General features: G+C 40.7%; 1 protein-coding gene across 1 annotated transcript in view; it reads right to left on the minus strand.

The window, feature by feature from the left end:
• Positions 1–18,638, minus strand: part of LOC306696017 (glycine receptor subunit alpha-3-like) — a gene marked incomplete at its 3' end in the record, with an annotated part of 39,368 nt that extends 20,730 nt beyond the window's left edge. Inside the window, exons 1-3 of the mRNA XM_079159496.1 lie at positions 18,601–18,638; positions 9,888–10,018; positions 7,068–7,135 (exon numbers count right to left, since the gene is read on the minus strand). Coding sequence (XP_079015622.1) covers positions 7,068–7,135; positions 9,888–9,966 — 147 coding nt within the window. The 5' untranslated portion in view covers positions 9,967–10,018; positions 18,601–18,638. The remainder of the gene's footprint in view (positions 1–7,067; positions 7,136–9,887; positions 10,019–18,600) is intronic.
• Positions 18,639–18,917: the final 279 nt, after the last annotated feature.

Here is an 18,917-nt window from a genome sequence, read left to right on the forward strand (position 1 = left end):
GTGATGTAATGGTAAAACAAAGAAGGGAAAACCGTGTCACAAGATAATAAGCATTATATAATTGTTATTATTATTATGATAAATCATTCAATTGTTCTTTGAAAAGAATATTTTTTTTATTTTAGGCACATATTCAGGCTCTTCAGATAATGTATGCTTGAGATAAGCTCTGAAAACAAGAGGGATTAGACTACATTTAGGTGACTAAACTGCACGACATCACAATGTTATTTATTACAAATACAGCTTTAGAGACCATCTCTCTTATTACCACCTGGGTAATGATATCTGGGCTCAGAACAGGAAGGACTCCACAACCCGGGACACACAAGTATGGTCCAGAATACGAGAAGTCTTTGGCTACATCAAAAGATTCTATATTCAATAAGTTGTATTTTTCGATAATATTGCAATAGTGGCATGAGCCAGGGTAATTAGGATGATGAGACGAGGTGAGTGAGTTGGTGGAGCAGGCCAGGAGGGAGAACCGGTGGGAAAGGGGGTGACTGGAGGACAGGAGGGAGTGGCAGGATCTGGAACGAGAAGAGAACTTAAGCTGAAGTTGTACTTCATGAGTACACGAGGTTCTGCATGAAATTCATTTTCTCATCAGACGGTGCACGCATAGGCTCTGTGCGAACATTTGTGTTCCACCGGTTTGATGTGATGGCTTTGCTACGCTACAAGCAGAAGCATGTAGAAGGAGTGTAATTAAGGCTTAGGTAATGCAAAGTACTGAGCAGGCTGAATGAGTGATCAAAGTGGAGTTGTGGCACCCAGTGAGGACTGGGTTCCTCATGATTAGCAGATGTACTAGTTTTGACTGCAGCTCTGCGGCTCACTTTCTTTTTGTTTTGGACAGTATATTTGGCGAAACGCTAACAGCTCACGGAAAGATAATTCTGTGCAGACTGGTTGTATACAGCTCTGCTTGTTTTTGAGTTTGAATGAAGTGTATTTTACAACGCTTACAGCCTATTAGTTGCGTCAGAAAGCTTGGTGAGTTTAATTTTGTTGTTGGCAAGATTGTATGATGTGTCTTATATGATGAGAGCCTAAAGCTTGTATACATCACCGCTTGTTTTTTAATTTGAATGAAGTGTCTTTTGCGACGCCTTACATCCCATAAGTGTCTACAAGGGGGGTTAGCCAATTGTGGGTTGTATTCATTCGATCACACAATACAGCAGTGGTCGTCGCAGACACACCTGGCGGACATTATTATTATCCATACTGACAGCAACAAATCCAACTGTCTAGGACGTAAAAGACACCATTTATCAGTCTCTCCATCCATCCATTATTTACATCCAATTTGTAAATAACATGCGTGAAATTATATCTGGCTTAAGTTATACTTCCTGTCATGTCACTAAAGCCTATTGGAAATGTGTTATCTATGTGTTTAGGCTTACTTCATGGCACTCTGTTGTCTCTTAATAGGAAGTGAGGAGTGGGAAGATGAAAAGACAGATGGTGAGAAGAGAGAAAGGTCTTAATCCTAATGTGACATATGGCCGTGAACATACATATCTCTAAGTGCTCCCCGCTCTCAGAGTAGGACCTTTAACACATGCCCGATATGCTAGTAAGGTATGACACAGCCTTCCCTTCCTCCAACACTAGCCGTTAGCTAATCCCTGGGCATGGAATAAGAACTGTGCGGCTTTAATTGTCTTACACAAGTAAAGAAACTGTAAAGAAAATGATATATATGCACACTTTACTCAATAGGACAAATAAGTTACAATTGGCAAATGGACTTGTACTTATGACCACTCAAAAGCGCCCATTCACACCCATTCACACCCATTCACACCCATTCACAGCCATTCACAGCCATTCACACCCATTCACACCCATTCACACCCATTCACAGCCATTCATACACTGATGGCAGGGGCTACCGCAAGGTGCCACCTGCCCATCAGAGATAAATGATATTCATTCACTGCAGGAACAGCCTACCGGAGCAATTTGGGGTTACGTTTCTTGCCCAAGGACAAATCGACATGGACTAGCGGGAGCCGGAAAACGAATCGCCGATATTTGGATTGAAGGACGAACCGCTCAAACACTGAGCCACAGTCAAGTTACATGTCACAAACTATTTGGATAACGTTTTCCATTACAACCAGAACCTCTGACTATCATATACTATCAAACCTCTAAAAAAGAAACAGTGTGAAAGCTAGCACTGCCTTATGGGATTGTTAAAGGTACTAATGATAAAATAATAATAACTTCAGACATCATCAAAATATAAACTGAAAAGGCTAACACTCTAGTGGAATTGGCATCCAAGTAAAAAAAAAGAAGAGAAATCATAATTCCCCAAGTTATATACTACAAACAGACAAAACAAAAAGAATCACACAAAGTTGGCTCAAACAAACATATAGGCCCACTAAAATATTGTAAATTCTGCAATTTGACATGACAGTTCGTTCTTGGCAGGCAAACACACCAGAAACACACACGCACATACAAATGGCATATCCGTCAGAACAGCTCCCAGTGGTGCAGACAGCACTTAGACCTTGTCGCTTCAATCATCCATCCACTTTTCCATCCAACCATCTTTTGAGAAGGCTTCACTGATCACAACCAGTTCTGCTCTGCTAGCTAATTATGCAAAAGACGGACTACAACAGAAAGGGAAGTGGTGGAGAGTAGCGAAGCATCACAAATGTGTTCTATCATTTCAGACACACAGAAACGTACTGAATAGTGCTATCTTTGATTCAATCGATGGTGTCAACCAGTTTTGGTTCATGAAGGCACTTCAATTTATATAATAATGAATAAATGAATAATAACTCAAATTTTGGGATTGGCTGCCAATAGCAACTTCAATCTTGGCAAGACGTGACATTTTGTTGTTGTTATTTTTAATTACCTTTACTATCTGAACGATCTGCTTTCTATTTTCAAATATCTTACATCAATTACTAAAGTGTGAATTTGGCTTCTACAATATTAGATTAACTTAAAACACTGTACTCAATATAAACTGCAATCTACATTTGTATCACAACGGAAGAATCTCAACCGTATGCACAGAGCGAGGGAGCAATGATCAAAGACTTTGTTGAGGTATCAACCTAAAATGTCCGAGACACACCCCAACCAAACCTACCTCTCTATTCATTTCCTTAAAGAATCAATTCATTTATTGATTAATTGCCGTATCAAATTGAAGATTAAACAAATACCTAGAAGCAACTTGGCTCCTGAAACCTTTAGCCATAGAGCCTAATAAGCAGTCCGTCAAAGTCCTATTTATTCTATTTTAGACTCATTTAATCTGTATTTAAGTTTGATTCGGATTAATAAGTGACTACTGATTTCTTACCTTTTAAATTAAGTATAATTTGGAATCTGACAGGATTTTATTTATCATTCTTTAAATTTCATAATTACAGTTAGTTCATTGAATGATGATAACCTTTATAAATATGTGCTTCTATACTCACTGAATGGTAAAGATACGTAAATAAGATAATCTTGGTTAAACTCACTCTGGCCATGTTAACTTAAAGAAGAAGTCTGTCATAACTTGTACGACTACATGAACAGTATTATGTAATGATTTGGCAAATGTTTAGTTGTCTACCATATTTGGACCTGGAGGCAAAAGATGCTCCAAGTAAAGATGTGTATATTCGATGCTCTGCACTTTCATTATGCTTGGCGTTGCATGTGATTACAGGGCTTAAACATAGCTGTGTGTTTTCCGTGTGCAATAGCCGTCAGGTTGACATCTAAATTGAGGGTGATAGGGCCAGGGTCCCGAAGCTGCCCTTCATAACCACATCCATCAGTGGGGGCCCTTTAAAACCTCTTGAACCCTAGGCCTATTTTTAGCCCTGTGCTTGAAAATGTCCTACCCTTACGCAAAGGGGCTTATCTCGCTAACTACAAGGTCTATTTGAATAATTTAAATGGCATAATAACACAAATAAATGTGAGCTTTGTTAAGATGTGTACATATCATTGTATGGTACTGCTAAATGCTGTGTTAACACTGGCTTGCAGGATAGTGTTGAACAGAATCTCTTCGTTAATTTGGTATATAGCATGTATGAAGCATTAATAATATTTTTGTATGAAAAGTCGATTCTACGACATTTGGAACAGAGCCTCAGAGCAGAATTGAGACGTTCTGGGCGTTCTCGGGTGCAAGATTAAGCAGGACCTTCCAGTCCTCCACCACCGATTGCATACACATTCCGTTCATATCTGGCTGTTAGGGACACCAACGTTTTCAGCCTGAAATAAGTGTTACAACGGCAGCTAGTGTTTTAAGCTATACAGCCTTCGTCCCCCTAAGCAGTCTGAGACGGTCTTGCGTGTAGATATTGGGGGGTACGTTCGTTACCTAGGTCAGAAGTTACAGAACAAGCTGTCTTCCAGTGCCTTATCCACACTGGGCGGGTGTGACAGAAACATGCAATTATCCTGTCTGTGCACAGAGCAAAGATTAAGCCCTCTAGACTAAACTCAAGATGTATCTATTTAATTGGCAGGATTGAGCATTCTGTCAAGGACAATTGCATCTAGTTTAAAATTGAAGTTTGTCTGAAACAAGAAGCAAAGTGAAGATGCTCACAAATCACGAGTAATGTTAAACTTTTTTTTTTACCTTTAACGCATATCAAATTTCCCTTTTTAGTGTCTCTCCAACGCAAAATTCATTCGGTTTTTACAGGGAATGTATTACGAGTAAAATCTGCCTTTTCCAAAATATATGTGCAGAGAATGTTATGGACGTGCAACATGAGGTATGTTGATGCCCTCGTCCTTTGATCAATATTGAAAGAAAGAAACAGCCAGTGAGCTAGCTTCCACTGTTTCAACTGAACTGAACTGCTCGGCAACAACTTGGGTCTATGTTTACTTCCTGTATGTTTACTTCCTGTAAACATAGACATAAACATTTTAAGTCATTCAAATACACTGCAATAATGTTTACCATTACTGTGACATTATTTTCAAAAAGATGAGAATATCTCCATTACCTTTCTGCGGTGACTGAGACATTACTATTGGGCCTGTCTAGCTTCCACTCTGTTACTTCTGTCATCACCTGCCCCAGGTGTGTGTCTGTGTGAGTCACAGAGGGGGCGTGTCTGCAGCACCGGACTATGAGTCTCCACTCTGCCGTGGTGAAAGCGGCCACAGTCTTTTCCTTTTTCATAGAGGAACAAGCTTCATACTGAAGTGGGTTCGTGAGTGGATTTCGTAGCGTGGCTCAAGCATTTTAACCAGATTTACAAATCCTTTGTTTTCCACAACGGAGTGTCCCCCGTCGCTGACAGACAGGATGGTGGCTCTTCATATGTGTGGACATGCCGATGTATTGCCGTTATTGTGTGTCTTTCTCTTTAAATAATGCCGACATACCGTAACGGTTTTGTCCACCTCGCTTATCCGTCATTATAAGTTAGTGAAGACAAAATGCTCCCAAACTTGCGACTTAAATGACGCCGGGGGCTTCTCAAGTTCCTCCGCTCGCCATGACGTTCACCGTTAAATGCTTTTCAGCTGCTCCGTTCACGTGAACACACGACTGCTTTATATCTGTTCACTGACACTCTGCATTGATATTTGGGGACTTGTTACTTGAAAAGGAACAGCAGCAGTAAAACTTTATTACACATGTGAGGAATTTAAGTTTTAAAGCGCTCCTAGCTTGGATATTATGTGTTACAATATGTTTACTTGTAGAAGGTTTAAACTAAAAGGAGTTTGTGTATTGTGCACTGAGAGAGAAACCAGAGAATTTATGACACCGCCATAAAGTAATAAAAATCAGTGAGAGGGAGATGTTACTGAAAGGTTTCTGAGCACAGCCTTCAAGGAGGGAGGAATGGGTCGAGAAGATGGCCGACGGAAGTCCGAAGGGTTCGGCCAATCACGGAGCTGATCGATTGGCTGAGAAATGTGAAACAAAATACTTTTGAGAGACTCAGCAGGGACAAAGGATCTTCGAATTGCAGAAGATCCTCAGACCTCCTCCGTACCATGGGGCAGATACACCAATCTGTCGTGTGGTGTGAACGGGGCCTCATATTTCATGGAATATTATGTTTGTTTTACTGTCGATAGTGTAATTCAGTTTGCAATTGTTTTGGCTTCTGTTAGATATTAAATACTTTTGATTTGAACCTGAACCATTTGATTCCGGCCCTGCTTGCTGATGGAAGAAAGATAGCGGGGGGGGGGGCTGCTTCTTCTCCTCTGTGGTCTTCTTCTCCTCTGTTTGAGAAACTTTTGAACACAACACACACTATGATGATTAAACTGTCAAAAAAAAGAAAAGAAATACTCAATTGATCCGCGGTTCACGAGTGATCCGAACCGTGAGGGGTGATCCAAACCACCACTAGTTACTATGCATGAACGTTCTATTCCTCACATGGACAGTGGAGTGCTGGAGACCTCCTTCAGGATCCTGAAGATAAACTGTAAAAGACAACCAAGACCTGCAGGACCGGGAGGGCAGATGACTGTGATGACTTTGTCACCTAACGCTATTGTAAGCTTTTTTGTTGAGTTGCGACAATAAGTAAAATAAGAGTTGTTGCTGTCTTCTTTCACGCAGGTTCAAACTAGGGAGCCTCATGGTTTGTATTTTATCACCTGGTATAGGCGCAACTCGGACACACTATGGTTTGGCCTGGCGTCAGTAGCTCGCCCGCAATGCATCAGGAGCAGGAGAACTCAGCTTTCTCTGCCAATAGTATATCACACAAGGAATTCATTGCTTCAACTGGACTACATTTTCCATCAACACTGATTGGAGATCCATGTAAAAGGTGGCAATGTTTTTCCATTAAGTTGAGATGCTGAAAGCACTCCTTGCTAAAAATAAAAGCACAGTAAGTGGATACGTGTATATGACTATATATATATATATATATATTTAAATATTGTTTTAAGAATCCCCCCCTGATGGAACAAGGTAAATGTAAAACATTTATGTAAACTTTGTCTGTGACTTCATGCTAATTTAACCGTTACGCTAACTGAATGTAGTTTCATGCAGCATCGACTTTACTTACCATGGTGGTTTCAGCAATGGACCCAAAGCTGTTGATGAAAATGTTACAGGAAACATTCACTGGAGGACCTGCAGAGTGAAAGATAGATACAATGATAACAGTATATATATATACATATATTTGTAGATGCCAGGAATGTTCTAGTAAACCTAGTTCAGAGTTCCGTTTCCCCTATTCCCCCTATTTTTGAAATTTGCATCAATAGGAAGAGAAAACAGCAGCAACAAAATTGAATTCTCGAGTGAATTCTTTGCGCAGATAATCTGCTCGGCTCACTGGATTCATACGTTCTGTCAGCTCGTCAAATGCAATAACCAGAGCTGGGCAAAAAATCATTGTTATTGAATAATTCGAATTCATATTTTAGGACAGTGTTTAAAAATGAAAATCAATTTTCCCTTTAACTTGCAAGCATGCAGCACAGTGGGAGAAGTATGTGGCACTGCGAGCTTCACAAGAGGGCGGGAGCCCTAAAACATTTGCGGAATTATTTTCTCAAAGTATCTCTGATGATAAAAAATTTGAGCGTAAATGAAAATGCCAGAAGTGGAAGACTCGCCTTCTGACCAATATATATAGTGAAGTTTGAGGGAGCTACTGGCCTCTGAATCTGCATGCAGCGCCATTCACAATATCCTGTTTTTATCTATTAAACAGCATCCCATCTTTATTTGTCGGGATTAGTGAATATGTGTAAACCATTACTGAAAGATCAGTGTCAATTGGTTGTGCACAAAATTAGCATAATTTCCTATTTTTCCTATATTGTTAGCTAAAGATAACATATCAATTAGTGTACATGAATGTCTGCATTCTGCATTTAAGTCAGTCCCTTTGTCATTTGACTCCTGAGTTTAAAGTGCCATCTCTGATATCACACTTGATCACTTATGACCCAAAACAAATGTGTGATGGTGTCTGTCCACAGAGACTATGCCCTCTGCTTGTATTTTCTCTTTTCTTTCTTACTTTGCTGTGTACTCCCGCCCATAGCCAATAACAGCGTGCAGGGTGTGCTGCCCATTCAGGGTGTCAAATACCGCTCCTTTGGTGTGACAACTTTGGCATTGCATTAATCGGCACAAGGCCCACTTAAGCTCTATCGGACACAAAGTAGACGTATCTGATGGATGAGAATGGATTGTTACATCGCCTCGTTTTCCCCTGCACCTCCGTCTCTCTCTGCTGTGACTGCCTGGCCCAATCTCAATCTCCACAGTCACGGACTCACAGACTGCTTGTATTGCGTGCTCCCGTAAAGTCCGCATAAATCTCTCTCTCTCTCTCTCTCTCTCTCTCTCAAAGTCATCTGAGTTTTTACCCACAGTAAAATGACTGAGCTGTTTATCATTTTAGTTCATCATGGAGCCACACCGTAACATAAGGTAATAAAGTGTGGCCTGCCTGCTAAACAATGGAACCAATAATTGTGATGAAGAGAAATGTGCTTTGCAGAAGTGCCCTGAACGCCTCGAGTTGTAAAAATAATCCTGACGGCATTATCATTTTTTTCTCTCATTGTGGTGACTTTTACTTGATACGTGGAGCTATATGACTTTACCAACCGTAGTTACCATGACCTGAACACAAAACAGCAGGCCTGAAGGAAATTTAGAGGTTTTCATTTATCTTTGGGAAAGTTGTTTTCACTGATTTAAACTCTACCCACAGGTAGCATACGGGTAACCTTTTTTTTTTTAAGTTAACGTGCAATCATTTTCACTGTCATTGTCATACAGACAGTCCTGCTGCCATGTTTTGCACTTGAATTTAGGACAGGGTTTATGCCATCCTAATTTAGGATTATGCCATCCTAATTTAGGATTTACGAAAATCGCTATTAGTAAGGTTCTGTAAAAGCAAAATTTCAGGTGAGGAACGTGTCTGTAATACCAAAAATCCTAAATGTCATCCTAAACTGAGATAAGACAATATTTCAGGAAGTTTCTGTCATGAGGTGTGAAGGAAATTGTAACAGTTTTTTCTATCTCTGTATAACCCTATGCACCCTGACACCATGACCTGTGGCCTTTTGACAGTCTGCGAGTCTGCTAACGACAGGACATGTGAATATAAACTTGATTTTCTTAACTCTCACCTTCCCTTCAACTCTCACTTATCTTTAAGCTTTTACTGACCATTCACTTCCCTTCTTAACTGTCCACCTCTGAGCATACAGCATTTCACATCCTTTCCTAACTGTCTTTCGCTAAGCAGATGAAACCTACATTCTTTAGAGCAAAGGTATAAAAGCCAGATGTAACTTTAATGCTGCACTCTTGTTCTGTGGAGACCCTTGGTCGCTGTACGATCAGAGCCCATTTGCAAATGCTACAACAAACGCTTGAAAGTCGATTTGATTCTCAATCTTAATTTCAGATTCCCACCAAGAACTTCGCGTTGTCGGCAGGATAACTCAAGTGAAGGGTTCAGGACTCGGAGTTGACGGGGAATAGTGCACATCCTGAAGTGAAGCTACAGCCTTGACCTCCGCTCAGAGACGGGTTGAGAGGTGAGGACCTAAGACGCCGCTGAAAAGCTCATCGAAGATAACCAAAGAAAGGGAAAAGAGAAAATCGACTCCAAGCTCCTGATACCACAGCTGACCATTTACCAAGGGCAGTACAGAGGACGAGGTCGTGGGCGGGGACGAGGCAGAGGACGTGGGGCTTTGTCTGTGGAGGGCATGGACATTGGCGGAAGACTATCCAGACAAGAAACAGAAGTCTGATTGAAGCCAAGAGAAATAGAGGTTCTTCCATCTTAATTTCCTGTGTTCTTCTGCAGTGGAAAAATACAGACAGACAGATAGCTAGATACCTTTAAAGTTCGGTCTTATCCTGGCATCATATCCCGACGTCCTGCCCATCAGTTTGTCCAGAAAATCCGAGGGAGACATTGGGGCCGGCCGTATCCTCGCAACATTGTCCACCTCCTTACACTGACCAACACTGTGATAGAAACAAAACACAGATCATGCACGTGATCGTCTGCAATGTTTTCACAGCACAGAGCTAAACAGCTGACGTTAGCAGAGGTTGCCTTGCCTACATAGCTTCTACTGGGTAACAATGGGTGTGACAAAGGTACATTATGGTGTTATTGTAACGTGTCTTGTAAAATATTGTAAAATATAATTTTTTATTAGAAAAATTAACAAACAGTTTGAAGAATTTTTTTCACAGCAATATAAAGAAGTTATGAGAGAGGGAATTATGACCTGTAACTTCCTAACAGTGACGTTAGCTCTAAGCAGCTTATAATATATATATATATATATATATATATATATATATATATATATATATATATATATATATAATCAAACCAAATATTTAGATAAAAATATAAAAAAATTAATTTCCTAATCATATGAATTGTGTACCTTTCTTTAAATAACCATTGTATATTACAATAACAAAGTAAAAGGATAACATTTTTGAGGGTTTGCACTGATTTTGGGACGGTTGAATATATTCTTTGGAAGGATTCAGGGGACTTTGGTGAAAAAAGTCTGGAGCCCTGCTCCAATTATAGTTCTTTGAGAGAAATTTGGAATCTGCAAAGTTCAAAATTGGCAATCGGAATTGCCTACAAAAAAATCTACTTTTGAATTAAAAATGTCTTAAAACTAAAAATGTATTTTGGAAATGAGGAACTCTGGCGACACACAGTCACTCGTAGCTAAACTACAACAGAAACATTTCAATTAATTTAACATTTTAATAGAAAAAATCTCCTTTGGTAAATTTTGACACACAAAATAGTGAACTGTCTTGACAGTGCTGACCTTTGTGGGAAAACCTTTTGTTTGTCCAAAATGGAGGAGTAGCTGTGGAGTTACATGGTGCCTCTTAATGCCACTTTGGAGGGTTTTAGGCTTTTCTCCTTGTAAATTATATATTGTATCTTTAAAAAAAGAAATCATATATGTGTAAATAAAGAACAGAAAAACCCATCCAATTTCATGTAACTCTGCTCTCCCGTAGTATAAACTGCTCCACAAAAGAGGCATGGTCGAATTCTTTGTTTCTTATCTACTGGATTGTGTGTGTATGTGTGTGTTCGGAGGGGGAGAGGCGGAGAGGGCTTCTGCGGTGACTGCGTAGTAGCTTCTAAATGCTAAGGTAAAGCTTATGTGTGTGTGTGTGTATTTGTCAGTAGGAATAAAACGTCCCAAAATAGCTCTGCTCACTGCAAAGATCATACTGTTGAACACACGCACACACAAACCCTATTCAGCACATCCAAGTGTAGTTTCAGGCTCATCAACCTTTACTCTGACATTTAGGAGCAGCCACCATTTACTCCCAGCAGGGAATAACCTTATACAATCCTGAGACCAGAATCAGGGTGTTTACCATAAGTCCGTTTCCTCATTTAACCTCTTCTAAACACACACTCACACTGGCGGTGACAAGAAAGGACAAGTAGTCTCCATTAGTATGCATTGAGCTTTGGGAGAAGGGGAGTGACAGAGAGCAGAGAGACAGCTGGAGGAGGGAGCTAGTGACCTCGAGACAGGAGAAAACTGCAACCCATGGCAAATAAAAAGGTCATCGGGTGCTGCTTAAAAAAATGCCCTTTCATTTTAGCCACGATTAGTCAGCTCCCATCAGATACAAAATAAGTCCTCAGATCTCAGGACACTGGCCCTAAAACCCAGAAAAAAACATTAGACAGCAGAGTGTTTCCCTGGGGGGGGGGGGGGGGGGGGGGTAATCATCAAATATAAACTCAGAAATAAATCTGTTGTCATTGTCAATGTCTGACTTCAGCATCATCTAGCTCGGGAGTGAATACATTCTTCCGTCCTGCTGTCGGAGAGAGAGAGCGCTGACCTGGAGTCACGCAACCGGGAGCAGAGCGTGGAGCCGCTTCTTGGTTGATGCATCGCCACGCTCACTCTCTGTCTGCTCTCTGTGCGAGTCTCCCCATGGATGTGGATGCGTGTGCTCGGAGAGTGAGTCATGCTCACCATCATGTATGTGTGCTTTTATTACGAGCCCCACCGCTCCTCTTGACGAGACCCGCCCTGGGCAGCATCCGAGCGCCAGGATTTGCGACCTGATTTGTTCGGGTCCTATGCCTATGAGCAATAGGCCATCTTGACCTGAAATATAACATTTCTGAAAATACTGCAGTGAATGCTGATTTGGCTTAGAATATGGAAAGATGTCCATCATTATCTTAGAATGAGGGGGGAAAAAAACTATTTTAAGTGCCGAGTTGCCTGTGGATGCAACTGTGAATGATATACAATATCAATAGTGTATACGAGCAGCACACAACCATGCAACCTATTACAATTAATTAGCCCCACATTTTCAGTTACTGCTGGCTTTGCCCTTACTGGTGCTGCTCTTTATGCCTACAGATAACACCTCCATCAAACCAGAGGCCTTACTCTCACCAGTTAATGTGTCAGTCTTTCCGTGCCATCCATTTTGTTCCACCTCTCCCTGGAACAGTTTCTTTCTTTGGACAGCACAGGGAACAGTCACGCTCACACAGCATTGTCAGCTCAGAGCATTTTGAATCAGTTGCTAAGCTGCTTATGTTGCTGTTGTGCTACCTCTCCCCATGATTTCTCATGTTCTCTCTCCTCCCTCCTGCAATTTCTTCTCCTCCTCTTCTTCCTGCCCCCCTTTTCTATTCTGTGCTCTCCTCCTCTAAAACATCAGAGAGCAATTGTTAAGTAATGTAGAGAGACGCGGCATAACATCTGATCAATAATGGATTAGCTTTTGACCTAGAACTGCTGTCACCCTCACAAAAAAGTTGTATAGGTGCCATCAAGAGCTCCTGATAACAACCATAATAGTAAATATAGTTAAAAGCACATTGCATGTTTGAAGGCCAAGTAATACCACTACATACCAAAAATTGGTTATGGTCATGAATTGCGTTAGCCATGTTTTTGACTCATCACAAATGCAAACAGAACAATTCACAAATATATTCGATTTACAAATGCACGCAGAACGATTCACAAATACATTCCAATGCACACATAAATAAATTACGATTTATATAAATGTAAAAAGAAAATCACAAATATTTTTCTGCATTTGTATGTATTTGTGTGTGGATTTTTCTATTTGTTTGTGGATATGTATGTATTTGTTTGCGGCTCGCGCTGCATTTATTTGTAAATCGCTTCACATTTGTTTGTGGGTTTATTGAGACTCCCCTGACGTCGCTGGATTCGCAAATGCGTTTTTTTCAACATAGACCTGTCTGTAGCCAATCAGATGTCATTTTCAACCAATCACATGAGCGCAGCTCCCCCCTCCCCTCCCCATCAGACTGCCAGCGTTGTTGAATCAGGAAATAAATATTGTAGCCGTCTGTGTTCACCCAGAGCTCTACGATCCCTCATATCAGTAGAGACCGGACCAAACTATGTGTATAAATGTGTGTGTGTAAACCATATCGTGAATACAGTTCGATGAAATCCACGGAGCTCCTCCGGACTATGTTATGAGCCCAGACATGACGGCGTTTAGTTTCCCGTGATATCTGGGACTTCCACAACACGTACTACGCAGAAATAGAGGTTATTTTTTCCACAGTTGATGGCGGACAGTTGAACGGCGTCCAGCGCGATTCACGCAAATGAACACAAATAGTCCCCGGTGAGACCGGTGGCGCGAATGACGCGCGATTTGGTGTGGACGTATACTGGCAGCCTTGTGGCCTCATTGTTTGTACCATATGGTTTACACACACGCATTTATACACATAGTTTGATAGCAAAAAAAAATAGCAAATTATTCCTCCCATGGTTTTCAAGCAGCCCCTTTTATGATACAAAATGATGGCACATGGAATCTCTTCTGCCGGACATACGAGAACAAAAATCACATTGCAACTTCCAAAAAAACAAAAGGAAACTAGAAAAGTGTACTCAGTTACTGTGCAGATCTGTGCCAGGTGTGTCTGCAACGACCATTAATGTAATGTTTGATTGAAAACTAACCACACTACACTCGGAAACACGAGGTTGACGCCCGATAAAAAGGCACTGAATAATATATTTAGCTACATTTGAGAACCTAAGTGGAGCAGAGATTGTAAATGCACAGATTCTCCTTTCACTTTTGCCCAGCAGCTAGGAAGCAAAACTCAAGAACCTCTTGGGTATTGAGGAGCTGCAGTGTTTATGGACAAACTGTAAACCACAGGTACATGTACTGCCACTACACAAGTTCACTGCTAACCTTTCCCTCTGCTCCAATCGCCAACACCTGTCTACCCTGAGAGCAGTCTCTCTCTCCATCTCTCTCTCTCACTCGCTCGACCACACACATTCAAGGATTCAAGGATCATTTATTGTCATTATGCAACATATGGATAAACAACGAAATTCAGTTGCAGCCAATTTGTAACACAACAAACACATGACAAACAAAACAAAAACAGCAGTACATTTCTGTAGGGCATTTTCTGAACTTGCATCATAAGGGATGAAAACAGCAGCAACAAAAACAATTCTCTGGGCAGATAATATGGCCGACATCCCCTCGCCAAAGATTCAACATGAGGAAAACACTGTCCATCAACCCCGATTGTGCCCGAGTACCAAGCGCAGCTATGCAAACATAGAGTCCACCTCCTCTCGCCCCACCGGAGTCCTGCTCTCTGTCCTGCTGTCCACCCGTCAAGTGCAGCTTGATCCTGGACCACGACGGATCCAGGTCTCTGTGAGGATTTGGGCTCAACAGTCACCGACCTCCCGCTGCTTTCATCCATTTATTTTTCTGCCGGGCATCAGACAGCCAGCGGCATGCTGGGTAGTGGAGTAGCCTCAGGTCCTAGCTGTGTTAATTTAGCTTCCATCTCGATTCTCCTCCCTCTCCTCCCTGGGGCAGTTTGGTGGCGTTTGGTCCGGCGGAACATATAATCTCCTCCCAGGCTCATGCTTAGCGGAGATAATAATATTGATCTAAATAAAAGAAATAATGGTTCTTGTGCAGTCCCTCTGTCCAATGGGGACACATTTTGTTGTTTTGTATTCTGTTTTGTATTTTGTTTCATAGTTTCTTTTAAGGCATCCACAAAGTTAGCAACTTTAGGAGTGAAGGCAACAATGTGAAAGGGATCCATCTTTGTTCATTATACTACTGCTGCTACATTCATTCCTTTGTGTGAGGAGGAACATTGGGAGCACTGCCAGAGCCTTACAAAATGACCTCCAGCGGGCTACTCGTGTGCATGTTTCTGACCAAACTGTCAGAATCAAACTCCATGAGGGTGGCAGGAGGTCCCGACGTCTTCTAGTCGGACTTGTGCTCACAGCACCGTGTGGCTTGATTGGCATTTCCCAAATTACATCACAATTGGCAGCTTCGTGACGGGCGCCCTGTTCTCTTCACAGATACGAGCAGGTTCACAACATCTCCGTACATCTGGCCACCAAATTTGGTGTGGATCATTACTGGAAGACATTTATCAAAAGGTATTCAAAGTTCTTAGACATTACATTGCGTTTTGAAGATATTGAACTTCAAACGTGGTGTGATTCAGCACATCAATGGACCTAACTCCACAACCATAGGGCCAACCATCAGTAAATTATTCAGACATATCCACAATAAGACTTGACACATACCCATCAACTTTCATTCAAATTGATCTAAAGGGGGCGAAACAGGAAGTCAACTAATTTGGGCAATTTTAAGGCATTTTGGATGTACTTTGACAACCTCGTCCTACAGATTTCATCAACACCAAATCCGGTCATTACTATCTAAAGATAAAGATGTTGCTGTTACTTGGCTGCCATTTTGTGCCATTTAACAGTTATTTTGGAGGAGCTAGAGACGATGGGAAATGGGCATAACTTGGTAAACCCATTACAAAAGCTAAAATAAGGCATTTAATATGCTTTTTGTGCTTGGGTGTGGCAAGGCGGCTTGTTAGAAGCAGGCCTTGCGGTACGTTTGACCTAGATGTATGAAATTTAGTAGTCAGAAACAGTGAATCGACATTTTTTAAATTTTGTGTGAATCTTTCATGTAATTTTGGCCATTTCCAGGCTTTGTACTAGACTTTGTTCATCAGATCAACTTCATATTTGGGAAGAAGAAATTTAAGAGCTTTGAGATGAAATGTTTGTGGTTTCATTGAATGGCAATCCTGTACCGTGGAGGCCATTTTCACTAGTCGCCATTAAAGAACATATTGTATATTATGTATATACAAACAAGTATGTTGTACTTTTTACTGTACTACACTTATTTGATTTAGTTACTTTCCAAACTCAGATTATTAAAACAAAATATAACCAACTAATAAATGATATTTATATAGAGTAAACTACCCAGCTGTAAATAAAGTAATTAAAATGAGCTCCACCTTCACCAGCTGCAACATTAAAGAGATAAACACTTCAATACATTAATAAATATAATACAATAACATATTATATATTACTCTGCATAATGAATATTGTACTTTTGTTTCATTGAGCATAATCAGATGATAACACTTTTGTACTTGTCTTTGATTAACATTTTACATGCAGGACTTTTACTTCTTATAGAGTATTCTACACTGTGTTATTGCTACTTTTCCCAAAGTAGACATCTGAGTACTTCTTCCACCACTGTATGTTAAAGTTAGTTTATTGAATTATTAAAAGAGTTTTCTTTCACTCACACGCTCTTGTTCTTTTCTTTCTTTTGTCTCTCCGCCATCTGCTGTCTGTCTGTCTGTGTCTTTTTCTCTCTACACTGGGACTTTGAACTAAGGGCGTTTGCACATGGACTTTCTTAATAATAGTAAAATGAGTTATTAAACGTTTTAGTTACTTTGGGAGCCACACCGTAATGTAATGTTATGCAACCTGAGAATTGTAATACAAAACTAAACGGCACCTGATCTACTTCATATTATAGATATATCCAAGAACTGCCTGACGGGATGCTTTGTGGGTGCATCTACCAAGCCTATAGGCGAAGAGCCCCTTCCACCGCAGTGTTTCCTAAAGGATTTTGTGAGACTATGGTGGGTGGACCTGGACCCTGAGCAAAAATTCCCCTTCACCATATGCCATTTGTACTCTTATCTAAGTAACATTTTGAATGCAGGACTTCTACTTTTTACTTACACTGTAGTCACAAACATATTGGTTGTAAATTCATCGACGACAGTTGATCAGCTTACAAGCACTGTCTGTGTAATGATGCGCACACACACACACCGTTATTCCAGCAGAGTTACAGAAGTCGCTGCTTGTTTGACCTGTTGTCCGTATTAAAGGAATAAAACTGAACATCATAAATCATTGCAATCTACTTCACGAACCCCACAGCGCTCGATATCAGACAGTCCACTGGAGCAGAAGTTTATGTTTGCCAGCAGTAGGCTGACAAAACAGTTTTGGAAAGGCAGCAAGCACGGATTAAAAAACCCACAGGTCTGTGCTGGACACAAACACACTGACAGCAGAACAACTTCAATACAAATCATAAGAAACCTAGAATGCCATTCGGAGAACGCAGACTATGGTGCATTCATGTGCTCCTTGATCCCATTTCCTGAGTTGGAAAGTCGTTCTTCCGACTTTGGTGTGTTGTTTCGACTACAAAGAAGAGTTGTTGTTTAAACCACACCTTAGCTGTTTTTGATTTTTTGTTCCGACTTGAGGAGGGGTGTTGGCATGAATTTTCTCAGTCCGGAACTCATTTTTCCAAATATTCTGACATTACATGAATGCAGCACAAATGCCCTATGTCACAGTGTTAATGAAAGTGAAATATAATGTGAGTACAAACAAACAAACAGACAAACCGAGCCCAAAAACACAACCTTCTTGGTAATTAGATAAGTGTTGTTGTTGACCTAACGTGTGTTTTCTTGTTGAAATGACCGTGTGATGAGTTGTTGTTTGTGGGTTTTGGCAGGCAGCTATTGTCCCCTCTTCTGGACATGAATGCTGACATTAGAGGGTGAGCTCTTATCCCCATTTTTTACGATTCATCTCGTCCTGCTTGCTCATCATTTGAGTCTGGCCATTTGGAATTTTAGACCGTCACAAAATATTGAATTAAAAAAAAAAATATATATATATATATATATATATATATATGTATATGGAGTTAGGGTATTTTACAGTTCAAAAATACAGTTCAAAAATAAAATATCAGAAGAATCTACAAAATAGAAGACAAAAAGATAAAGTAAATTGAATTGAGTTTTTAAATGGTAATTAAACAGGGCTACAGATTAATAAAAACACAAAGAAAACACTTTAAAATTAAAATAAATAAAATGCAGTCTTTTAAACATGTATGCAATGACATTAGATTTAGTATATTCCGCTAAATGCATGCTTAAACTGATTTTGTTACAAAACCAAGACAGTATCTGACCCCTTGTCTTGATACAACTGGCCCCAGCACGTGCACGATTGCAATTGCACAATGTTGACCCAAATGAAACCCCTATATCAAGGAGCTCCCTTCTGACTAGGGCGTGTGTGTGTGTGTGTGTAGCGTTGTGATAAGCGGAGCGTCCACTTACTTACCCGTGCAACAGTATCAGTTTCCAGACGAGTAGAAAGCCCGTGACAGAGACCCTTTTCCTCCTCATCTCTCTCCAGAGCGGCTCCGGAACCTCTACTCTCCTCGCAGCTCTTCAAGCGCTCAGCACCGCAACGGAGGGCAACTCACAAACATGCCGTAGTAACAGGAAGTCCAAAAAACTCAAGTGCGGTCGGATAATTCCCATAAGTATACGATAAACAGCAAGAGAGCTACGGAATGAATCAGTTAAATGCACATTTGAAAAAAGGGAAGAGCGGACGACAGCTGTTCAGACTCGAGCTCTGAGCTTGGTCCGTGC

Source organism: Pholis gunnellus (assembly GCF_910591455.1).
Source record: "Pholis gunnellus genome assembly, chromosome: 5".
NCBI classification, from domain to species: Eukaryota; Metazoa; Chordata; class Actinopteri; order Perciformes; family Pholidae; genus Pholis; species Pholis gunnellus.